At 33.2% G+C, this 26,063-nt stretch overlaps 2 protein-coding genes across 6 annotated transcripts; one reads left to right on the top strand and one right to left on the bottom strand.

Annotated features, from left to right (window-relative positions):
* Positions 1–6,221: 6,221 nt before the first annotated feature.
* Positions 6,222–7,140, top strand: LOC145123884 (uncharacterized). Its single transcript, XM_079059077.1, has one exon. It carries the CDS (start codon positions 6,296–6,298, stop codon positions 6,920–6,922), a length of 627 nt encoding a protein of 208 aa, XP_078915203.1. The 5' UTR covers positions 6,222–6,295; the 3' UTR covers positions 6,923–7,140.
* Positions 7,141–11,551: 4,411 nt separating this feature from the next.
* LOC145124153 (putative LRR receptor-like serine/threonine-protein kinase At1g56140) lies at positions 11,552–25,521 on the bottom strand. Of its 5 annotated transcripts, XM_079059386.1 has the most exons (23): positions 25,345–25,519; positions 22,641–22,833; positions 22,483–22,554; positions 22,286–22,357; positions 22,144–22,215; positions 21,965–22,036; positions 21,763–21,834; positions 21,482–21,553; positions 21,332–21,403; positions 21,157–21,222; positions 20,995–21,066; positions 20,835–20,906; positions 20,683–20,748; positions 16,950–17,015; positions 15,202–15,290; positions 14,582–14,985; positions 13,853–14,051; positions 13,583–13,762; positions 13,390–13,508; positions 12,611–12,821; positions 12,289–12,520; positions 12,055–12,205; positions 11,552–11,971 (listed from the first exon to the last, which is right to left on the bottom strand). In XM_079059386.1, the coding sequence occupies exons 1-23, from the start codon at positions 25,427–25,429 to the stop codon at positions 11,639–11,641; spliced, it is 3,042 nt and encodes a 1,013-aa protein (XP_078915512.1). In that variant the 5' UTR covers positions 25,430–25,519; the 3' UTR covers positions 11,552–11,638. The 5 variants fall into 5 exon arrangements, with proteins under 5 accessions (XP_078915512.1, XP_078915509.1, XP_078915510.1 ...); XM_079059383.1 differs by having other exon boundaries at positions 12,289–12,821; positions 25,345–25,521; XM_079059384.1 differs by having other exon boundaries at positions 12,289–12,821; positions 22,286–22,354; positions 25,345–25,521.
* Between the last annotated feature and the right edge of the window lie 542 nt (positions 25,522–26,063).

Below are 26,063 nucleotides of genomic sequence, written 5' to 3'. Positions count from 1 at the left end.
CAAGATGTCATCTCACCATCACTCGGTAACATGTTTTGGCTTGGTGGTTGTCCCTCCTAAAAAATTTAACATATTAAAAATGCATATAAAAGTATAATAATGAAGTTTATTAATAATAAAAAAAATATTTATAAACCTGTATCTTTGAAAAAATCTTGTTCACATCAACCCATTTCAATTTTTTGTCCCACTCCATCGTTTCATCCGAGGCATGTCTCTATTTTTCCTCAATACAAATCCACATGCACGAACAGTCGGAAACATCTCATATATCCATATCTACAATTTTTACAATTATAGTAATAAAAGTTAAAATTAAAATAAAAAACATAACAATAAAACAATTTAAATATAAGTAAATTTTTATACCCTTATTGGAGCCGTAAATCCTGACACGGAGTATTTTAAAGTTTGACGACGTTCAGGAAGTGATAAATATTTATTTATCTTGTTCCATGTATCATCAAGATCATCATACGTAAAATCCCATAGATAGCTACCCCAAGCGAAACTAACAAAACAAAAAAAAATTAGTTATAATATAAATTAACATTAATAATATAAAACTTTCAACATAAACAAAATATACATGTTCCAGACATCCAAATTCTCAGCCAAAAAAAACCAATCTTGTGGCACCCGATCATTTATTTCTTTTCCCAAAAAACATTCACACAAAATGTATATCAAACATACTCTAACCGCATCGGCGTCGTCAACTTCTAAGAATGGTTGATTTAAAATAAAACTTTTCAGGTCGCCGATTTTTACCGAACTATTTGTATAGTTCGGAAATAGCCGCTCACGCAATAAACATCTTTTTTTATCAGTTATTTTTTTTCTGACACTTTTTTCCCGATGTTTTTTGGATATTCCCCAAAATTGAAGCCGGTTATCAAACAAAACTCTTCCGGCCCATATACCATTTTCGTATCGCCTACTCTAAAATATAACCGTTTTATTCCATCTGGAGATAAAACAGCGTCCGGCCGGATCTGATGAAGGAACATTTTATGGAACAACAATCCGTCCCCTTGTAAACGAGGGACATCCAACAAATAACCAAATACGGTATCTCTAAATATGTCACGCCTGACACCATCTAACACTTCAAATACTTCTCATATATTACACCCCGAGCCTTTTAAGTTTACAATTGCTTTCACATTGAAATAATAAAAATCATGCTGCACAAAACACAAAAACATATTAGAGAACTAAACAAATATTTCGTTTTAAAATATATGATTATTAAGTGCAATAATAATATAAACAATAATAACAATGCAAATACAAATATTTAATAAATAATTTATATATTTACGATAAAAAACAATAACATACACATAGTATAACAATTTTTCAACTTAAACGACAAATATATAAACAATTTTCCAAGTTATACGACAAATATACAAACAATTTTTATCTTTCTAATTATATAAAATAACATTTTCTAACCATATAAACAAACAATTTTTCAAATTAAACGACAACTAAATTAACAATTTTCCAAGTTATACGACAAATATACAAACAATTTTTAACTTTCATATTATATAAAATAACATTTTCTAAAGATACTATAAAATCTTTTCTACTAATACCACTATTGTACACATATTATAAAATTTTCTAACGATACTATAAAAAAATTTATATTTCAAAAACAAATATATACAAATTTTCAACTAATACGACAAATATATATACAAACGACTATTGTACACATACTGTAATTTAATCATTTTTCAATTTATAAAAACAATTACACGATAAGAATATACAATTTTTCAAGTTATACAACAACTATACAAACGACAAATAACCTATTATAATCATGTTATATCAATTTATCAACTTAAACCACTAACCAAAACATATTGTAAACATTATTCTAACAATTTATTTAACTAATAACTTAAAAAAATGAGCATATTCTAATCATTTTACTAAATGTACAACCACCCGATGCACACTCTACGCAGTCTCCACTTGTACATTCATACAACGACTAACAAAATAACATTTAAACTTCAAATTTACTAATAACAAATATTAAAACTATCAAATACAACAAAATTACCCTATCACAAACAATATAATTTCATTTTTTTTACATTAACTAATACAATAAATAATAAAATAATAAACACATATACTAAATAAATGTTAATTAAAACATTAAAAGAGTTAAAATCTAACCATATTTGCGGGATTGTTGAAATAATCCTCCATTTTCTTCAAAAATTCGTCCAAAGGAATCCCCGAGAGAGAGAGAGTTTTTCTATATTGAAGAATGAAAAATGAAGAAAAAAAAAACCTTTTATAGAAATCAGATGGAAAATCGCAGATGGAATAGTGAAAATCGTAGATGGACTTTTCCATCTGCGAATGTACAAGTGCCTAAACCACAACTGTGCTTTAGGCACTTGTACATTCGCAGATGGAAAGCCCAAATCGCAGATGGGGCTATTCCATCTGCGAAATCAGTGGCTAATTTTGCAATTTCGATTTTTTTTTGGCTAAATTTGTAAGGTCATTAGTGTATTTGGCTAAATTTGTCATTTTCTCTATTATATATATATATATATATATATATATATATATATATATATATATATATATATATATATATATATATATATATATATAAAGTTGTGGAAGAAAGGAATAGTAAACTTGGGATACTTTGTCCAAGTTTGGTCCCTTGATTTACATATCCGGTCCCTGTACTTCTTTAACTAATTTATTCATGTCCTTTTGTTTGTGTTCCATTCAACTTCCCATTTTTTTGGCAGAATTGGTCCCTGTATTATTGTTGGAAGTTAGGAATACTAAATTTGGATGTTTTTTGGCAACTTTGGTCATTATTCTTTACCCATTTTGACACTTTTGGTCCTTGCAATCAATATTTTTACACTTTTTTGGAACCTTTTAATATTTAAAGTTTGGCCACAAAACTTTATCGGTTTGACAACTTTGATCCCTTTTCTAAAAAGTTGCTAATTCCTACCCCTTTAATTCTTTAGCCATTTTCACACTTCTGGTCCTTGCAGTCAAAACTTTTACATTTTTTGTCAGGGGCAAAGCCCGAACTTTTCATCCGGGGCAAAACCCGGACTTTTCGTCCTTGCACTTTCTATGTCTGTCATATTTATCAATTCGAAAACAACATTGAAAGCTTCTGACCCCCGCGTAGCGGGGGTAACCTTTCTAGTTTATTATGAAAACTATTAATTTATATATTTATACATCTATGCTAACTTTACATAAATTAGTAAAATAGTCATTATGCCAACAAAAATTCATTTAATTATATAGAAAATATGAATTGATATATTTTATTATTAATCCTTCAAATATTACTATTATTTAATTTTTGTGATATTGAAAAAATAAAACCTAAAAAAATTCAATATATTATCTTATCATATTAGAAATTCCCTGTTTTATATTTTTTTTCATTAAAATCATTTATGTCATGCTCTTATCTAAATTAATACTTTGTGGCCATTTTATATCTTTTTTTTTTATCATGTTATCATAGAAAAAAAATGGTATGTTGTATCATCTAAGAAGCTCATGTCAAGTTCTTTGGATACCAATACCAAAATGGATGAGGTCAATCTCATGACATCAGTAATATTTTAAGTGTGTCAAAATTTTTAAGGTGTTACACCAATCGTCCATCACGTAGATGTCAAAACGCATGTTTAGTCTATATTTTTAAAAAATAATTCGGACTATCCTTCATATCATTAAAAGGTGCACTCTTCATACATCGTTAGTTTAACTTTGCACGTATCATCCATTCGGAGACATAAAAGAACTATACTGCCCTTTTCATTTTCATTTTCATTTTCATTTATTTTTACATTTTTAGTTATTAAAAAGTATTTTAATTATTTTTCTATATTGCTAAAGAATGCTTGACCACCACTACCATCGGTAATGTAATCTACATCATCACTGGAAATGGAGCACCACTGTAAAATGGAGCACCACCGTTACCCATCAACTCATCCCATCCACTCCCAATTTCAAAGCTCACCCGGTCCACTAAAAATAACCACCAACCACTACCTTAATAAATCTTTCATTCACTTTTTGTAAAACTTCGGTGACTTCCACAACAACATCATCTAACCAACCTCCAGTTTGATCTTCTCAAGCTTTTTAAAGCATTTGTTTTGCTTCTGTCCTTTCCTCCAACGAAGGATCCACACAAGAGTGCAGATCTAAAGGGTAAGGAGAAGGTGGGGCAGATTCGTTAACCTCGAGCCGGAGTGCATATCCGCTACCATCTCGTAAGAAAAAAATGAGAGGCAATAAAGGTTTATTGCAACGATGGTGATGTGTAGGTACATATCTCCTTGGAGCTTTCTTTACCACCACTCGTTGTGAGAACTGCAATTTCATTGGAGAAGGTGATTCCCACATCTGCACTCCGTTCGACTATCGTCACCACCCCTCCACCATACATCTATGCAGAAACCCTAACATCGCCGCCTGAACCCTAACTATCACGTGAAGAGAAAGAGAGGCGGTGGTTTCCGGTGTTCGAGTTTGCGATTTGGGTTTGAGTTTCAGATCTCTCTCTCTCTCTATATATATATATATATATATATATATATATATATATATATATATATGGGTTCGAGATTCAGAAAGGGTTTGATTTTTCATATGTGAATGCAAGTTTTGGGTTTAATATTTGATGTTTGATAATTAGACATGGTTCATCAATGGTGGAGGTGGTGGAGATTGACAATAATTGCAGGTGATGGAGATTGCTTGTAATTGTTGGTGGTTTATGGAGAGTTGCTTGAGTAGGACCATGGTGATATGAAGGAGGGGGAAACAAACGATTTTTGGCTGGTTAGTTTTGTCGGAGAAAGGAAGAGGACGGGCGGTTGTTGGGAGTGGGTGAAAGCCGGAAGACAAAGAAGGAACCGGGGAAAAGGAAGGGGTGGGGATATTTATTTTCATTTTTTTAATTTAAAAATTGATAAATATATAATAGAAAATTAAAAAACAATTTGTTAAAGGCAAAATAGTCTTTTTATGTTTGGATGGACTAAAGCATGAAAGAAAACACAAACCCAGAGACGGTCCAAGTTAATTTTTTGAAATAAGGACTAAACATGCGTTTTGATACATGCACAAGGGACGAATGATATAATTTACTTAGATTTTTATTATAGATTTCACACATAGAATTATACCTCTCAACCATGAGGCTCTCATCATATGGATACAAGTTCATTTTAGTAGTTTTAATAAACATTTGAATAAAAGCATGTTACAATATTGTGATTTGAATGAAGATATATTTCTATAAAATGATCATGAAGCACGTATATAGGTAAGATTAAAATATAAAGTGGTCTTAATAGACAAAATATTACCTAATGTTTTTTTGAGCATTCAAAGATGATACTTTGTGTTTTAGGGTTTCGTTAGAAAAACTAAACTTTAAAAGAGGTTCATTCACGTTATTAGTTTTTAGAATGGGTGAATTTGTATTTTAATTTATAAAGAATTAGTTTTCAAAAGAATTAGTTTTGCCATCCAGAAAGGACTAGTGGTGCAACTTGTTGCCCGTTTGCCTTCCATCGATATGTATTGAACTATATTAGTCGATTTATAAATAATTGATATATTAAATATATTAAAAAATATTTGTTTTGTTTATCTAACCTTTTTTAATCAACTTAATCATTATAAACCTTGCATTAAACCAGTTTTCATACAAACAAATTGTAATTGTCAAATCTAATTATCAATAGTTATATTAATAACTTTGTTTTGATATTAATTTTTGAGAAATTAAATATCCTCTTACTTTTTGTTCTTACATATCCTCTTACCCAATAAAATGGTGATATGTGTAACATTTGATGCTCATTTAATGATATTTTAGGATATTAATATGACACATGTCATCATTTAAATGAGTATGAGGATTGGTAGGAACAAAATGTAGGAGAATATTTAATTTCTCTTAATTTTTTTGCCTTCCCGTAATATTGTTTCTAAAACACCATATCTTGTAAGAAAAATAAATGAAAAGGGGTCAAGTTGTCACTTCTGTATCCTGAAGGAACACTTTGGCTAATATAAAGTTGTTAAAGTGTAAAGAGTGAAACATTTGGAATTTGACCGTTGGGAGAAAAATTCAAATACCCAAACGACGCTCCTGTTCTGTTCACCGTTAATCTCTCTCCTTAATCAATACCATCTCTCTCTCTCTCTCTCTCTCTCTCTCTCTCTCTCTATAGAAACTGATTTAATGGCGGATGAGAGCAAAGACACTGCTATTACTACAGCGATCATGGAATCATCGTCAAAAACATTTCTCCACCCACTTCACGAAATCGCCATGACTCCAACCCACAAGCTTCTCTTAAAGCAATGGCTTAAAGAAGAGGAACTGATCCTGAATCGAATCGCTCTCAAAGAAACCCAGATCGATGCTGTTCGAAAGGAAATCACTCACATTTACTGTTTCTTCTTTCTGTTTCACTCGATCTCACTAATGCTCCTCTTCAGCAGCGCATCTTCGTCTACATCTGGATCATGCAACCGATCATGGATCCCATCTCTCTGTTCGCTCCTCTGTTCTCTGGGATTAATCTGGGCTGTTCGTTACAAGACAGACACAGAATCGCATCTGGAGAAATTACTGGAGAGGGAGAAAGAAGATGGGAAGTTATTGGGGAAGTGTGTGGAGGAATTGAAGAAGAAAGGTTTGGAGTTTGATTTGTTGAAGGAAGTTGATGCACTTCGAAGGGCTAAAAGTTTGAGGGTTGAAGGTAAAGCAGTGAAGAAATGGTCAACGAGAGACTTTGTTACTCTGTTTTTCTTCACTGTTTCTTGTTTGGTTCTTGCTCTTACTAGGGTCATTCTCTGCAATTGATCCAAAATGGTGATATGGGTTTTAATTTTTTTGATTACTTAAGTGGGATTTGGGTTATTTTTCAGTAGATTGGGGATTACAGATGTTTGATTTTTGATGGTGGTGTTAACGGAAACTTTTGGTTTCTGGTTCGACATTGCATAAGTATCTATGAATAGCAAATTACTAAGGATCAGATTCAGACAAAGTAATAATAATAATATAATGTTTTGATTTCAGTTGCTGTCTAAGTTTGATTTTGTTGATTTTAGGATGAAGGTGTTTGGATGTTTGTTACTTTGTTTTTAAAGTGACTGATACGATTTTAGGAATCTTGTATACATGATCATTTGGTTAAAGTTATGGATCATAAATATTTACCGGAACTCTAGAGGTGGTGATAAAATAGTTCCATCCGATGATTAAATAAGGACAAAAAACGGCAAATTCTTTAATTACCAATCAAAACGGCTACTTGTCAAACGTTTTTTGTAGGGTATTTTTTAAATTAATTATTAAATAATTGCTCAATTAATTTTTAGCTAAGTTCCTAAAAGTTCAAAAATCTGATGCAATAGATGCAAGGGTTAGTCTCAAAGCAAAGTGTCGATTGTCTTCTAAGGCTAGTCGGTACACCCCTAACCGCACCCATCTGAGGTGGCACCGTAGTGTGCAGTGAACACTGCACCCGCCCTCCGATTTCCAGTGCAGTATGGCCACCACAAAAAGCTACCTTACGGCACCTCCTTTGTTCCGTTTTGTGACCATTGAAAACTTGTGACCAATTAAAATAAATAAATAAATAAATAAATGTGGAATAAATGTGTGGTATAACATCCATCAGTTTTGTGGTATGACATACTATGGCCTGAGGGGTTGATGTCTCTATTGTGGAGCAGGCAAAGCTATAGTTAGCTGTTTTTTTTTTTTTTTTTACATTTATCATATAATAACCATTCATTTGTAAAGTGCTTTTTAATCGTTTTTTTAAATAACATATATCATATAATATTCACTTATTTATAAAGTTATTTTTTAGTTATTGTACTACTCGTCTCCACCACAATAATCATAAAAGAATTGCAAAATTTTTCGTTTGCGAGATGACATCATATTTTTGTATAATGAGATCGACATTTACCAAAATACAATTGAAAAAATGCATGTTGAAAAAGAGGAGTTATGAAAAGTCCATCTCAATAAATTGGTGGTTATTTTGGAATATTTGTTCAAAAGGGACAAAAATGAAGATAAACAACCTCTAGATAGTCTAACACTGAGTACACATTTTCCATTTCGGTCGTTTTGTAATTAACCCTAAATATGATCCATATTGCTAAATCCTTTGGTAAATGGTTTATGGAGTGGTGTAAATATCCTCATGTGGGAATCAAGCTCCATCAATCTAGTCATTGTGTAACTGGATTGCATTTCACACCACTTCTTGGGGCAAGACGGTGTGAGCCGACCCACCAAGTACCAATAAACACCTTTTTTACATAACGTTGTTACAAGTGGAACAAAACTCCTTTCTTATCACAAAATAGTTGTATCTATATATTATTTATATCGTCACGACTATAACAATTGCATTTTGGTTCAACCATCTTCCGATAAACAAATCATAAGTTTAAATCAAGGGACTTTACATATATACCATCAAATCATCAAGGCCATTCAGGTAATTATTAATTACCTTCTCTAATAATATCATGAAGCATCGGTAGGGAAATATCATGTGTAAAACATGGATGAATTAGTCAAATGGCTTGTACTTGCCATAATGGTACTACATGAATGTGGAAATGCACTATTAAAAGTTGTAGCATTATCGAACTTAAAACCACTCAAATACCCGGGTCGAGTAATACCACCACTTGCTTCAATATCTCCCAAAATCACTGCTACGACACATGACATTGATGATCATCATGTTGGAAATGTTTGCGTGCATAAAACAACAACTATCATCACTCTTTTCATTTCGTTTTCATCAAATTTAGACATTTATTTATCCACGACCTTGATTTCGCGGTTCGATTCATGTAGGTTCCATGCCCAGAATTATAACACACTTTGTTGCTTTTTTTATGTGAAAATGTAAAATTCTATGTATATGTTATAGCAGTGCCATGTGGACATGATATGAACAAATTTTGCCACATAGACGCTATACATGGTTTTGGGTTGATTTATTTATATATGATTATTTGCAGATTTGTCCGGTTTTCCTTTCCTGAATGTCATGCCAAGTTTTTGGTAGAAGTGTTCGAAAGTTTTTTCACTTTGGACATAGAACTTTGTTCGGTTCCCGACTGCAATTGGAACACATGTTTGATTATCTTAAGGATGTCCCAAATTGGACAACATAGGTGGGGTGTTACATTATTCAAAGTTGATGACATAATGATTTGTTATCCCCTTGATCTAATCTTGGTTAATTTGGTGGTGGTGGTCTCTGTGTGCATTGTTCATTATCTAGTAGAGATCACGAAGTGTTTGGGTACTAGAGTAATTATCGGGTTAATCCTATTATATATATGATAGCATTTATTATAAGTGTCCAATGAGTTATTTTTTTAATGAAAGGTCACACCTAGGCTAGTTGTCGAGTAGTTGGCCTAAGTAGTTATACAATGAGACATAACATTGTGTTGATATATTGCATCTATTCCATTAAAAAAACATTTTGAGCTAATTATATCTTATGTTCTATTTTCCTAACATGATCTCATAAGACCATTTTGTCATACATTCTATATTCATAACATGCATAAAGTGTTAGAACGTCCACTATCATAACTAATTTGTAAGATTTTCCATTAATGACATGGTCCTTTTAGGTTGCCCTCAATGATCTAAATAATATTAAAATGTTAGAGAAGAGAGATACAAATAGTTCATTAATTATTCATGTGATGATAAATTAATTACAAATTAGTTTGAATTAATTGGAATTAATTTGTACTAATTAAAAGGTACACAGACTAAATGTTAGTTGTTGAATAGTTGGAAGGTTCTAGATCCTTTGGAAGGGGTGGACGGAAATTGCAAGAGATATCCTTATGATAAGGAAATAATTTTGAATTCTAGATTAACTTGAACAAGACATCAACCCCTCAGGTCATAAAAGGGTGCAAATGCCATTAGAGCCCCTGTCATAAAGGAAGACGACATACATTTGTGTGTCGTAACCTTTTGGCGCACATTTACGATACGCATTCATGACACGCCTTACGTGTCATTAAAGACCCTTTCATAAAGGAAGACGACCTAAATTTTTGTGTGTCATAATTTTAAGTGTTGAAAAAAAATTATAGATTTACTAATTTTCCAATTAAATGACAATTAATGTCTCATAATACAATATTAAATACGTATATAACAAAACAATCAATTTCATACAATAAGCAAATAAATGTACTAATATCCAAACTGAATCACATTCAATAAATTCATTATATAAAAAATATCATCTATCAATCTAACACTTTCTATTAAGTTTATAGAAGAACACACTAGTAGCAACAACAATTCCTACAACAGTTTTTGCAAATAATGTAGTGAGAGGTGGGGTGAATGTGAACCCAAGCTCTGAAATCACTACATGTTTTTAGGACACACTTTTGCATATCATAAATCATTGCGTGTCATCAAAGACCTATATTCTAGTAGTGACTTCTTCGAATCGTGGGAAGGATTATTTTTAACATTAGTAATTTGGAATTGTTGGGTGTGAAGTGAACTATTAGATATGATCTACTTTGGTTACTCTTCTTTGGATTGGTGAATTCGATTTCTACATCAAAGGTCTTTAAGCAAATTGGTTTTGTTAAAGGTTAGTAATTTTGATCCCTCTTGTAATTGTTCATATTATTTAGGTTAAGATTCTTGTAGGTTTTAGTTGTTTGTTTGCCGTAGATTAAAATACTTGTTTCCACTGTCATATAATGATCTAGGGAAGTATATAGAAAACCTATCATAAAGATCCAAGAGTAAATCATAGAGAAATTATGATCGATCATCGATTATTACTAGGCACTTTTGTATATAACAATAGTGAAGAACATTTTGTACGGTCTTTTTTTTAAGATAATTACTGTAGTAAAATGATTACATAAACTATTAAAAGAATCTAATAAACAAACTCAAGAACTGCAAAATTCATTTCTGTAAATATTCTTTGTGCAATAAATCATTTAGATTTTGTGTATTAAATCATTCAATTACATGTGGTTTTTGTTATTGGTACAATACCAATTTGTACTAACCAAACTAGTTGGTAACCAATAAGTTAGTACCAATTATGTTTGCCTATTTGGTACGGTAGTAATAGCTAAATTTGTATACCAATTATAGTTGGTACGGTACATGGTTTATAGAAAAAATGTCCTATACTGCACCATGTTCATCTCTAGTACAAATGGCCAAGGTTTTCAGTCTAGCATGGAGCTATATTTCCAATGTGGATTAAGTTCCTTGACTTGTTGGTAATGAGGCGTTATGTCATGCTCCTAACGAGCCACTACGTACGTAATATAGATCTCATATGATGCTTTTGGGAAGAAACAATTTGGTTCGACTTAACTGTGCCTAACATAAAACCCTTTTTGGTAGAAAGTTATTGTTGAGACAATATTATTTTACACATCACAATAAAAGGTTTTATCTATAACTCATTCATACCATCAATATTATAACAATTACATTTGCGTTCAACCATCTTCAACATTTAGGTCACATACCTTCTCCCACGATATTGTGAAGCATCGGTAAGGAATCATCATGTGAACGTGGTGAAACTATTGAAATCGTACTATCACTTTTAAATGTTGTAGAATCGTAACACTCGAAACACGACAGGTATTCTGGTCGAGTAATGACACCAGTTACTTCCATATCTCCAGAAAGCATTGCCACCACACGTGACATTGATGGTCGTTGTGTTGGCGAGGTTTGCGTACATAAATGGGCAATTCTCATCATTCTTTTCACTTCCCCCTCATCAAATTCAGACAATTCTTCATCCACCAACTCTAATTCGCGATTATCTTCATGTAGCTTCCACGCCTAAAAATCATACCAAAGGCCAGTAAACATCATAAAAAAAAAATGCAGGTTTTGGCAAGCATCAAGAAGAAGATGAAGCATACCCAATTAAGAAGGTATATTTTCTCATCTTCCAAATTTGAATCTGAATTGCGCCTTCCACTGATAATCTCTAGAGCCATTACTCCAAACCCAAACACGTCAGCCTTTTCCGTAAGGTGTCCCCACATTGCATACTCTGGTGCAAGATACCCACTACACAGTGAATCAGTAAGACTTAGTCAACTTACTGTTACTCAAATGAGAAAAAGTTGAAATGTCAAGTAATTAAATCTTACAATGTGCCTGCAACACGAGTACTCAAGTGTGTTTTCTTGTCATCATAAAGCTTGGCTAGCCCAAAATCTGCTATCTTAGGGTTCAAATCAGAATCAAGCAAAACATTGCTAGATTTCACATCTCTGTGTATAATTCGTACACGAGATTCCTCATGCAGATATGCGAGACCTCTTGCTATTCCTAAACATATATCAAAACGGGTGGACCATTTAAGCGACAATCTGTTGCTTCCTGCATCACAAATGAAAACCCCTAACATTATAGCATTATATTTTTTTAGTACTTTATATTTGATGTCTAAAAATATGTAACTTTTTATACCGAATAATGCTTGATCAAGACTCTTGTTTTCAAGATACTCATAGACAAGAAGTCGTTTTGCTCCATCGATGCAGCATCCATATAATTTTACAAGGTTACGGTGTTGGACAGCAGATATTGTAGCAATTTCTGCTACAAATTGACTCCTACCGTGGTGTGAGGCTATGGATAGTTTTTTAACAGCTATTACTCTTCCATCTTCAAGTGTTCCCTGTTTATTGTTGAAAAGATTTTTAGGTTGTAGCAACTAACAATAGTGTTTTGGTATGATGGAATTGGGGTTGAGAATGGAATGGTTCATTCTGGTGGAACGAAACAACTTGAGGGCTTGTTTGGTAGGATGGAATGGAATCAAGAAGCAATGTAATGGAATGAATCATTACATCCCATTTTCATGTTTGGTTGGCTGGAGGAATGGAATGAGTCATTCAAACATGATGTTATTAATTAATAAATAGACAACAAAATAAGTTAAAACTAATAAATAAATAAATAAAAGAATGTTATAGGAAGCCTCCCATTTTGGTCATTTTAGCAATTATCCCTTAAAATAATCTATAAAGTATAATTCAAATTATACACTGTATTCACACATACTATAAAAACTCATATTCCATTCCGACACGACAACTAAACATGAGCAAGGAATATAATGACTCATTCCATTAACTAATCTTTCCCTTTTTCGTCATTCCATTCCATCCAACGAATTATGGTTTACTTTATTTATAAGAAGCAAAAATGGACTCTTCATAAAAAAAAGGAAAAAACTACCTTACCTTGTAAACAGGTCCAAAACCACCCTCCCCAAGCTTATTTGCAGGACTAAAATCATCTGTTGCATCTCTCAAGTCTCCATAACCAAAAGTATATGGCCTTGTGTCAATTCCCAAAAACTCTGCAAATTATCAAATGTAAAAAAGAAATCCAAATGTATCCCTCCTGTCATAAAGAAAGATCCAGAAAAACCACCTTCATGTTCATCATAATTTCCAGATGTATCCCTCCTTTTCCTTTGCTCACGGATAATTTGTAGGGCTAATAATGTCAAAAGACTCACAACTCCAACCGGAGTCAAGATGCCCACAATCAAACTGGTATTATAGTTCTTGTTATTGGAAGACGGATTGTTGCCCACAGTAGGTATGAAATCTGTACAAGAACAAGTAAAGGGCTTTCTCGTCATTTTGTCAAGAATGAATACCAAAAAATTAACAACAAATTTCAAGAAAGAATACTTACTTGGGGTGGCACTGATTGCTGAGATAAGAGGTCCAAGATCTCCTTGATCACGTATATAAGAAAACCCTTTTCCAGCCCAAAAGAAATGTACTTCAAGATAGTTATTTAAAACCTCAGCTGTCACTTCCCTTGTAACAGGACTAAATGAAGCTCCCCCTGCAGCCCTTTTGATATCAAAATCTTTAAACACCTGATTTCCCTGAAAAAAATAACGACCCAGGGACCAAGGTTGCAACAAAGTGAAACCACAAGGACCAGCCATGCAACAAAAATCAAAATTTGACGGAATCTGTTATTTCCACCAAACCATGCATATCGGCCATTTCTACTCTTTCAATAAAGGGACTATTTTTTTTATCATGAAGTCCGGTATGAAAAAAGTGACTAAATGGGTAATTATGTATGCCTCGATAAAGTGTTGTATACGTAAAGTTTGTTTCTTTTCTAGATAGAGTAAATTGTCAGAATGAGATTATATGACCATTTTACATTACATTCCAAGTCATTAATTTTATCAATATTAATCAATTATAACAAGGGAGGAAAAAGAAGAATGACAAATAGGTCAAGAGTTAGTGTCTTAATACATTAAGCCAGATTTTTGGCTTGACCCATTAAGTCATTATGTATGGATTAAGTAAAAAAGAAACAGCCATGTATAGGTGTCCAGCTTAAGTGCTTAACTTATTAATCTCATTAAGTCAAAAGGAAATGTTATTTAACACATACCTGGATATAAATGTCAAATATTCGCCTTCCGAGGCTTCTCCAAGTGGGACCATCTTCAACTACAAGTTCAGCAAACTGGAGTTTTACAGTGTAGTTACCATTCTCGAGGGCTAAAACGTAATATCTTAATGATTCAGTAGAGAGTCTTGCTGTTTGGAAGAGTTTTGAATCTATAGCATTTGTGAATTGGCGTAAAGTGGATGCTAATGTGTTGTTGAACTGGCGTTGGGTGGACTCTGTGTTTTTATGAAAGATGCCTCTTCCTCCCACATTGCTAACAGCCCACCTCCTTTCGGGGCTCAAGTAGTATGTTGCTGGTCCAAGAGGTTTGTTGTCTTGCTCGTGGACTAATTGACTTGAGGATGTAATTTGTGGGCCACCACAATTGATTCCAAAGTTACTATCTGTAAATCAACATGAAATGGTACTCCACAAATCAATTTAATAAAATACATTAGAGTAAATTACATCTTTGGTCCAAGAATATAGCTAGTTTTTGCAATTTTGGTCTTTGTAATGGTTTAGTCCTTATTCCAAGTATATAATCATTTTACTTGGACCAAAAATGTAATTTACTTAAAAAATCATTATTAACAATATAAACTTCATTTTTAGCTTACATCTTGGTGATCCACGACCACAAGGGAAACCGCTTTGGAGACAATTCAATTCTGAATTGTTTAAAGTGAAGTTGTTCACAAGTATGTTACTACATGTACACACATTAGTGTAAGAGTTAATTAACTTTCTTAATGATATTTACAATCTCAACCTCTCAACATATAAGCAAGATGAGACCTATCTATAGCGTAAAGAAGGAATTGATTGAGGTTGAAAATACTTTATTCACCATGTTATACAAGGCGAATGTACATGACTATATATAGAGGTAGAAATCTTAAAGCTGGGAACCCTATGGGCCCATGGGCTAACTGGGCCAAAGATAATAAGTACAATATTTACATTCTAACACTCTCCCTCAAGCTGAAGCATAGATGTTACAAAGTCAACCAATTTCTTGACAACCATCTTCATTTTCAAGCTGAAGTCCTTAACATAATAACTTGTTACAAATAGCAGAGGTCCGCAAACTAGGTAATGCTTTGGTGAAGACAACAACTAGTTAGACTTCGAACATGGGGAGTAGATATAGTTTATCATCTTCTAGCTATTCACGAATGAAATGGCAGTCTACTTCGATATGTTTAGTCATTTCATGAAATACAAGATTGTTTGCAATATGGATAGCCGCCTCACTATTACAATACAAATTCATTGGTCTAGATTGAACAAACCCAATTTCTAGTAGAAAATTATGTACCCATATCAGCTCGTATTTAGTCTATTCAAGTGCACTTGACTTGGAAATGACATTATGTTTCTTACTTTTACACGAAACTAGATTCCCTGCCAACAAACACACAATAGAATGTAGTAGATTGCCTGTTTTTAGGATCCCCATTGTAGTCGACAACCCTTCGATGACATGATGACTGATTCTGATATAGGATACCATTGTAGTCAACTTCACTTTAGATACTTTAGAATATGACTAAAAACATCCCAATGTGAGGTTCCTGTCAGGTAGTTAAGCTTTACTACAATTCTTCTGTATTTCTTTAGATCTTCAAGTGGATCTCCATCGTCTGCTTTCAATTTCACATTTGGAATCATTAGGGCCTCCCAAGGTTTTGTTTCAATCATCCAATAATCCTTCAAAATACCCAAGCAATAATTCCGTTGAGACAAATGTTTCCTTTTTTGAGTATGAGACCTCAATTTCCAAAAAATATATTAAAGTACCTAGCTCCTTAGTTTGAAACCGAGATGCAAGGAAATATTTCAGTTTCCTGATCCCAGTTCCATCACTCCTAGTAATCACAATGTCATCAACATACACCACGAGCAAAATGCATCCTGAACCAATCCCAAGGATACTGCTTTAAACCATACAGTGATTTACGCAATTTACAAACTTTTCCAAACTCCCCTTGAGCAACAAACCCATGTGGTTGCTCCATATAGGTATCATATATTCTTAATATTTGAAACAGTGACAGACGGATGAAATTTGGTGTCATTAGCCATTAATTAGCAAGGAACAAGAGTTGATACCATGTACGAGTTAATTAAGTTCCTTAATGATATTTACAATCTCAACCTCTCAATATATACAGAAGATGAAACCTATCTATGGAAAGTAGAATCTTAATCTAATACAACTAGATAGGTATATCTAATAATTAGAAATGTGATATTAGCTTTAAAACTACGCTATAAAGTAATGTATATTTTACCACTTTTTAATAGAAAATAGACATGGTATAAATAAAAAATTTAAAAGAAATATAAAAAATGAAGTACGTACAGTTGTAAGGTTGGGTCAATGGCCCAAGAAGGAAGTGTCCCAGATAGTTCATTATATGACAAATCACTGCAAGAAGATAATTATATGAAAAATAGAAAAAGAAACATTTTGATAAGAACAAAAATTACAATGTAATGAAATTAAAAGAACAGAGAAAATTTAGGGAAGAAGATGTATCTCAATGATGTAAATGAAAGAAATTACACAGCCAATCCATGAATTTTCCCTCTCTCACATTGTTGATAAGGCTGAGAGTCAATACAATGTGTGCAAAAATAACTAACCTACAAGACGTAATCTCCCTACCCATTTTATTCTCCCCTCTCCTCTATCCACCCTTTAGCTACTTTCTGCATTTCCCCTTTTTACCCTTTTAGAATAAACACATAATATTCTTGGTTTAATTGAATTATAGCCCAGCAAATCTGAATTTGTATGGAATCATTACTCCTTTCAAACAAAGTATTGTCCTTGAGACTTATTTTGGGAAATTGGCTCTTAGTAGACAACACGAGTTCCCACATGGCTTCTTCGACCATGCCACCCTTCCACTATATTAACCATCGATCCGTGGAATAACTAATAGACCCTTGTAACATAACACCTCATGTCGGCCTGTATAACCCGGATAAGCTGTCTTATGTTCCACATGTTTCAATAGTTAATTTATGTATTTCCGCATCTGCATGACTTTCATTAATCAACTGAACCCTGCAACCACAAAGCCTCATACACAACCACGGAGAAAGCCTCATCTTCAACCCATCATGATAAAGCATATGCTGCTTGATTTTCCAGGACCAGTTTCTAACATATCTCAAATTTGTATCCTAACAACTTTGTCAACTATGGCTTTGCCAAGTTATGGTCACTAATGTAGCGTTTGGTAGGAGGAACTGAATTCAAATTATTATTTTTTCAATTAGAAGATTTTTTTAGAAGGTGTTTGGTGTGAATGGGACAGAACTAAAATAAGTTATTAACTAAGTCGATGGGACTAAATGATAAAAAATTAGTCCTACAAAAGAGGGTGGAACAAGATGGAACTGACTTTATAATGACATAAACACCCTTTGCATAATCTTCTATTGACGTCTCTGTTAACAATTCATATGACAACGATTCACAAGTATAATTCAAAATTAATATCACTAATAAGGTTATATTAAAAAGAAGTACGATAGAAAATATTTTGAAATTAATATCACAGCAGCACCAAGTCGTCGTGATCGACTTCTGTTCACGAAGATTTTTACCATGGTTTTTTGTTTCTAACGTTTGACAGGAAAAGAAACGCTATAAGCTAATTTATAGATAATAAATGCAGTATTTTACAGTTTACACCGACTTGGAATTGGAAGTGATTAGTGAAAATTACTCTTAAATTACAATTGGATAACTGATTGTTTTAAATCAGAGATTACAATTCTAATCATTATAATATTATATTCAGATATTTGATTGTTTGAGAGACCATGGCTAATGCTTTGAAGATGATAATATATATATATATATATATATATATATATATATATATATATATATATATATATATATATATATATATATATATATATATATATATAGTGGAAGAAGATAAAGAGGAGGTGGTTGTATCTAGGGGTCTAATGCTTTGGAGATTATATATATAAAGGATAATTTTGTGATTTTAATTTATTGTTCTGTCTTGTACTAGCCAAACTAAACGTTGGACAAATAATATTAATATTTTTAGTCCAATTCGGTTCAATCCAGTCATGTTCAGTTCTGTTTAGTTCCATTCTATCTAGTCCATGTACCAAACAATACCTAAGTGTTTACGGTCACTAAGTGCTTTACTGAAGTACACGACAGGTTGACTTTGTTGCATCAAAATAGCCCCAAATTCCCCTTCCTAAAGAATCACATTCTAACCATAAAGGGAAGATTGAAGTCTAGAAGTGCAAGAAGAGTAGTCATAGCTTCTTTTAACTTGTCAAAAGCCTGTTGTGCCTCCATATGCCACCCAAATGCATCTGTCTTGGTCAAATTTGGGAAGGGTTTGGCAATACGTTCATAATGCCTAATAAACTTCCAATAATACTCAGTAAGGCCTAAAAACCCTGCAATCCTTTAATTTGCGTGGGAACCATCCTAGCCAATACAACTTTGATTTTCTTAGGATCCATAGCCATGCCATCCCCATTGATGATATGCCCTAAATACTACACCGAAGTCTATCTAAAGGAGCACTTCTTACGATTAGCCACGAATTGCTTGTGAACCAATACTCGCAAAGCAACTTCTAAATCATCCAAATGTTGAGTCAACCACCTAAGGCTGGGAAGTTAGAGCTAGTTCATTTAAATGTATAGTGTCTCACTTTAGTATTTGGTAGGAGGTTTCAGGTATTATGTTACTTTCATTGATCAATGCAGTATAAAAGTTTGGTTTATTTCATGAACAACAAATCTAAAGTATTTAGTATCTTCAAGAAATGGAAAGTTGTGGAAAACGAAACATGTCTGAAGATTAAATGTTTGAAGTCGGACAATGAGGATGAGTACAACACTAAAAAATTCGTTGATTATTGTGATGAATATGCGATCAAGATGTTGAAAACAGTTCCTGAAACACCTCAGCAGAATGGTGTGGCTGAGGGATAAATTGTACGCTGAACGAGAGGGCAAATACCATGAGATTAAATGAAGGGTTGCCCAAGATGATGTTATGGGCATATCCGATTAGTACAACATACTTAATCAATGGAGGACCCTCAGTCCCCGGGGTTTCGAATCCCAAAAAAGGAATGGCTGGTCAGAAGGTTTCATTCAGACATTTGAAAGTACTCGGTTGTGATGAAGATCAAGGATTTTGAAAGAGACAAACTCAAGGAAAAGGCAAAGAAATATGCCTTCATAGGCTATGGGTTGGATGCCATGGGTTACCATTTTGGGATAACCAAAACAAAATGGTTATCAAAAGTCAAAATGTAGTGTTCAACGAGAGTACCTTATACAAGGATAAGATTGCAAGAAGTCCCCACAGAGAAAAGAAACCAAAAAAGAAAGATCAAGTTGAGTTCAAGAAATCTCAGAAGACGACATTGCAAAACCTATCAGGAGTACTCCTGAGATAGCTGAAGATTCAGGAGGCAGTGGGAACTTAGATAAACCTGGAGATAATGAGAGTCCAGAGGTGGTTGTAGTAACAAACGAGGAAAAGTCTAAACCTCCTATTGTTCGGAGATACACCAGAGAAAGTCAATCATGTATTCTCCATCAACAAACTATTTGTTACTGACAGAGAATAGTGAACTTGAATATTATTCAAAGGCTTTTGAGGATGAAATACTCCATACAGTAGAAGAAGGCCGTAGAAGAAAAGTTGAACGCTTTTGTCAAACAAAGTACATCAAGAAATTTCTAGAGAAGTTCAGTATAAAAGATACAATACCCAAAAATAAAAGTTTGTGAAGTCGGTTGAGATTCTCAAAGAAATAGTCCCCAAAAAAGGAAGTACAAAGAAGATGGCTAAAGTTCCCTACATTTTTCTAGTTGACAGCTTGAGATATGGATGGAAGCAGATTTGTTCATTTAGCCACTTTCCACATTTGCTCTTTTTTCCCTTCTAGAATAGACACATAATATTTTTGGTTTGATTGTATTTTGGCCAAACATATCTGAATTTGTATCACATTTTCTTTTTAATTAACCAACCTATAATCAATTTTGCAAATACAAAATTCACTTACATATTGTTGAGAGTTGTGCTTTTTGCATCAGGAAGAGTACCCGTTAAACTGTTGTTTCCAAGAGACCTGAGAATGATGATATGTAAAACTGGTCAATACCGAGACCTATTGACCACATATTATTTATCATACAAGGAGATTATGTGTATTACAAGAAAGATAATCGACTCGAGTTGAACAATCCCCTTGGAATCGGTCCACTCAAATTGTTGAAACTCAAATCCCTGAAAAGTAGACACCCAAATGGAGAGCTCTTGTTTATTAGATAATAGCCATTTAATGGAAGTAAATCTATATATTCCGATTACTCACAGATATGTCAAGTTTGTATATTCTCCTATGTTATTTGGAATAGAGCCAGAAAGTTTGTTATTCCTCAACATTCTGCAAGAGGTAACATCTTGTTATATATTAAGCTTCGGGATAATAAAGGAAGCATGGGTAGATTTAAAAAAAGATCAAATATTTGCTTACAGAACTCTCAGGGACTTCAAATCCTGAATAAAATCCAGAGTTCCATTAGATAAGCCACTTATCCTCCTATAACGTTATAGAACCAACGCAATTTAGAGTTTACTCTGCAAATCAAACGATCAAAATAGTAACTTGCAGAATATAATAATGAATTCTTTAGAAAACAAAGGCTTACAAGTTCTGCAAAGAGGTTAGTCTAGAAAATGTCGATGGTATAGAACCTTCAAAAGAGTTTCCCTCAAAATTCCTATTGAAACATCAAGTGTGACTTATATTTAAAAAATTCCAAGTGAAAATCATGTAAATAATTTGGATGCTTGCTTACAATGATACTAACTGTGACCAATTCCCTATAAAGTCCGGTATTATGCCTGTGAATCCATTATCAGAAGCCCCTCTGAGAAACCAAGAATTATTTTCCACAATAAATGACCCAAATTATTAAAAACTGAGAAGAATAAACTTATGGTGCACCTTCTCGAAAATTGTTTATGAAGTAAAATGAAAATGAGATGTATTTTTATAAGGGTGTATGTATCACAATTCACAATTTTTTATATGATGGATGAAGTGCCTTGAAACACCATTAAATATAAACTCTCTTACACTGTATGTAAGTTCTGTAAATTAGCAAATGTGGAAGGTATATCACCACCAACTCCAGAGCTAATAATCCAACTGACAAAAATGTACATACATGAAGATGTAATCAATGATAGATATTGTTTACATATATGCACAACAGAATGCATTGGTGGGTGCAATAGTAATGAAAGACGAGTTCAAGATGAGTGTTATTAGTTCTTACAGCACTTCTAATCTTCTCAAATTTCCAAGTTCAGATGGCAGAGAGCCTTCAAAATTGTTTGTGCCAAATTTCCTGCAACATAAAAAGTTAAAGAAAATATAACAAAGAATTAAACAGAAGAAGTTGCTAATTGGTTGCAGATTTGCATAAAGGTTAACAAAGTATAGGAAGAAGTATACAGGTGTCTAAGATCAGTAAGCTGTCCTAGCTCACGTGGAACCTGCCCTGATAACGCATTGAAGCTGATATTCCTACCAAAAAAAATAAAATAAAATTCAAAATCATAATTTGAGTTTAAAGTATCAAAAAGGGATGACTTACATGTACTGCATCCGAGTTAAATTGCCAATGGAAGGTGACAAGGGACCTGTTAAGTAATTCTTGACCAAACTACTGTAGCAAAAGTTTGATATGTTAGCAGAATACAAGAATAGATATTCATAACATGGATAGACATTTTTAGGTTTTAACTTTCTATCGTAGTTAACAGTATAGTGTAGAAATAGCTGCATACATACAGACTGGTAAGGTAAGTCAAAGTCCACAGTCCTTCCGGTATTGTGCCCACTGCGTCCATTGCAAAAACGTTTCTGATCGAAGTGACCAAAAGATGATGTTGCTAAAGTTAATTCGGACATAACAGAGTTTTATATTTGAAGGGAAAGAATACACTCACAGGTGGGTGATGTGGCAAGCAGAATTGGGGAAATTACAGTCGCATTTGATACCGGGATTGTAAATATGGTAATCGAAGTTGGTAGGGTCTGTGGCAGCGCCGCTGCATAATTCTCCGCTTATGTTCCATCCCATCGCTGTTACTGAACTTTCTGGTATCCCCCATTGGCTGAACATTGCATTTATAACTCTGGCTGCAACACCACTTTTCTTCAGTTTCATTCATAACTATGGTACTAGTAACCCTGTTATTCCTCAAATTAACAAAATCGAAAACTAAATTCAACAGTGACACGGTTGTGATATTGATTTTGATACCCTAACCCTAACCTAATGGCCGCAATCTCAGTTTTTCGTATAAACCACCGTGCTACTCCGTTGAAGCGGGAAAAAGAAAGGAATTTGATGAATTGAAGTCGGTGGATATTTGTTTCACAAATTGTCAAATGCAACCTTAATTTTTTAGTTAAATACGAAAAGACCCCTAATCGTCCTAACAAATTCCCGATTGAGGGTTATGAATTGTTTTTCTAAAGAGTTGTCATTCACCATAGGATATAAACTTTAGAATTTGATAAAGATCAATGTAGTTTGGTTTTTTATTTAACCATGCAAAGTTTTTTTTTTTTCTAATTAATTTATCTACTTGGATGTTTTTTTAAGTCACTCCAATTATTTTTCTATTAATGAGTTGAAAAATACAACCGAAAAATTATTTTTAGGTTAAAGATGTTTTTTTTATAAAAATTAAAACTTTAAATGGTTAAATTGAAAAACAATAAATTTTTCGAGTAGTTAAAACTTTAAATCGGACAAATTTCTTGTGGATTATACTTTTTTAAAATATCATATTCATTTTTTTGCAAAAATCTTAATCATAATATAATATCTTTATACATATAATGGACGAAAAACGTAACAAATTAGAATGCAGATGTTTGCGACATTAAAATTGGTAAGAGATGGTAGTAGGGGTGAGCATTTGGACCGGTGAACCGGACCGGACCGTTTTTTTGGACCCCCGGGCCGGTTCTCGATTCTAGGAATCCATCAAAACCGGTCCGGTTTTTTTCCCGGTCCGGTCCGGTTTTTACCGGGTTTAGAACCGGTTGGACCCGATTTAAAAAAAATATATGTAAACTTTAAACAACCATAACTCATTCGTTTTAAGTCGGATTGACACGCTGTTTTTTCCAACATTTAATTTACAGTTTGTAGATGAATTTATACTATAATTTTGTTGATTTTGTTATTATATTCAATGAGTTACAGTCTTTCAAAGTTGAGCTATCAAAGCTGAAAATTTTCAGCTTTTCAGCAACGTATTTGTAATCTGTGAAAAATTTTAAACAACCATAACTCAGTCGTTTTAAGTCGGATTGATACACGGTTTTTTCCAACGTTTAATTTACAGTTTTTAGATGAATTTAGACTATAATTTTGCTGATTTTGGTATTATATTAATGAGTTACACTCTTTCAAAGTTGAGCTATCAAAGCTGAAAATTTTCAGCTTTTCAGCAAGATTTTTAAAATTTTGTAATTTGTCAATGTTTTTAAACAACCATAACTCATTCGTTTTAAGTCGGATTGACCTGCGGTTTTTTCCAATATTTAGTTTACAGTTTGTAGATGAATTTAGACTATAATTTTGTTGCTTTTGATATTATATTCAGTGAGTTACAATCCTTTAAAGTTGAGCTATCAAAGCTGAAATATTTCAACTTTTTAACTATTATTTTAGACTATAATTATGAATTTTATGTATCTTTGACAGATAAATCATATAAAATGGATCTTGGTGAACTTGATTTATATGTTAGTTGTTTTTATTTGGAAAATTAATTTTGTAAGTTATAATATTATAACATCAAGGTAGATTAGTTATGCATGAAACGAAAAGGTAATCATTTTTACAAGTTGTATCGTATCAAACCCAATAATGTATTCGTTTTAACGAGTTCTATCAAACCCAAAGAACTTATTTTAACGACTTGTACTCTATGCAATTAAAGTTGTACCGGTCCAAACGGGTCCAAGAACCGGAAAACCCAGACCTGGACCCGGACCCGGACACAGACACGACTCATCCGGTCCGTTCTACGGTCCACAATATTCTCCATAACCGGTCCGGTCCGGTTCGGTCCAAATGCTCACCCCTAGATGGTAGTACCTAGTTTCACAAGTCAAATTTATTTATTTATTATTTTTGGGTATGGGTCAAAATATATGGATTGGCTTTGATTGGTGTACAATTTTTTTTTTTTTTTAAAACAATTAGTTTCTAAGCTAGTCGACTTGAGAGTTTGGATAGCTTTTATATATTACATAAGGTTCGAAAATACAAATAAGAAAACTAATCAATATTTCAATTGAAAATTTTAATTTAATTTTATTATTATTATTATTATTATTATTATTATTATTTATAAATGCTGGGTTTGTTCGAAAATTTTGATAAATTATCTGGGTTTGTTAGAGCATCTAATCATTAATCAATAACATCTTTTAATGCGAATGAAAATGAAACTCAAATCAAATTCTGAATAAAAGAGAACGAAATTCTCTCTGGATAAAAAACACACACACACGCAACCACTAATCGGAGATCTTGATATAATTGATCAGAGGAAAGCAAAACATGTACCCATAGTGCGTGTGTGTGTGAGAGAGAGAGAGAGAGAGAGAGAGTATATGAAGCAGTACCTTCAGCTGGATCGGTGGTGTTTTGAGCTCGAGTTATGGCGGCGGTGATAGTCAAGCAGAAACACAACCACAACCGCGATGCCATCTGCAATAAACGCCTCCGTCAGTCGTTGCTTCCTCCGCTTAACGATACCGTTTCACATCATATCATATTAATTTATATAAATATAAATGCATACACAGTGTAAGCAGACTTTTTTTTATATCAATAAATGCGTCGACAAGTCAAACAGACATTTTTTTCATTTCAAAGCAATGTTTGTTCCTACTGGTCGGGTCGGGTCGGGTCTGTCTCGATACCAGATGTAAAAGTTCAAAAAAAAAGGTTTAATTTGCATAAGAAAGTAAGTATTAGAAAAAATACAAAACGGAAAGTTTTAAAATACTTCTTTCTCTCTCATATCCTTCCATCATTCTCTCATTCTAGAGCATCTTCAACTCAAGCACAGGTTCAGAAGCTCATCTCCGATCATCCTCAGCCCAAAAGGCACCTTCATCTGCTCTCATCCCCGACCATCCTCAACCTAAAAGCACCTCTCATCTCCGATCAGATTCACTGATTAAACGAACCCAGTGTGAATCATGCATGTATTTAGAGGAAATAGAACAAAACCCACACAAGTATTTATACAGTTGTCTTTCAGTTTTGTCCACGTTAGATGCTTACCGACACCATCTATGATTTTTACAATTTCCCCAATAGAATATACCAGGTAATC

The sequence above is a fragment of the Lactuca virosa genome, chromosome 7 (assembly GCF_052849685.1).
Source record: "Lactuca virosa cultivar CGN04683 chromosome 7, Lactuca_virosa_CGN04683_v6, whole genome shotgun sequence".
In the NCBI taxonomy this organism is placed as follows: Eukaryota; Viridiplantae; Streptophyta; class Magnoliopsida; order Asterales; family Asteraceae; genus Lactuca; species Lactuca virosa.
This window is presented reverse-complemented; position numbering and strand designations above follow the sequence as displayed.

Coding starts and splice junctions, on each gene's coding strand:
- LOC145124153 (XM_079059383.1), bottom strand. CDS start 25,429: ATGGCATCGCGGTTGTGGTTGTGTTTCTGCTTGACTATCACCGCCGCC. Junction 22,555..22,640: donor GCTTGCCACATCACCCACCT/GTGAGTGTATTC, acceptor CACTTCGATCAG/AAACGTTTTTGCAATGGACG. Junction 21,835..21,964: donor TTGAGAAGATTAGAAGTGCT/GTAAGAACTAAT, acceptor CATTTTTGTCAG/TTGGATTATTAGCTCTGGAG.
- LOC145123884 (XM_079059077.1), top strand. CDS start 6,296: ATGGCGGATGAGAGCAAAGACACTGCTATTACTACAGCGATCATGGAA.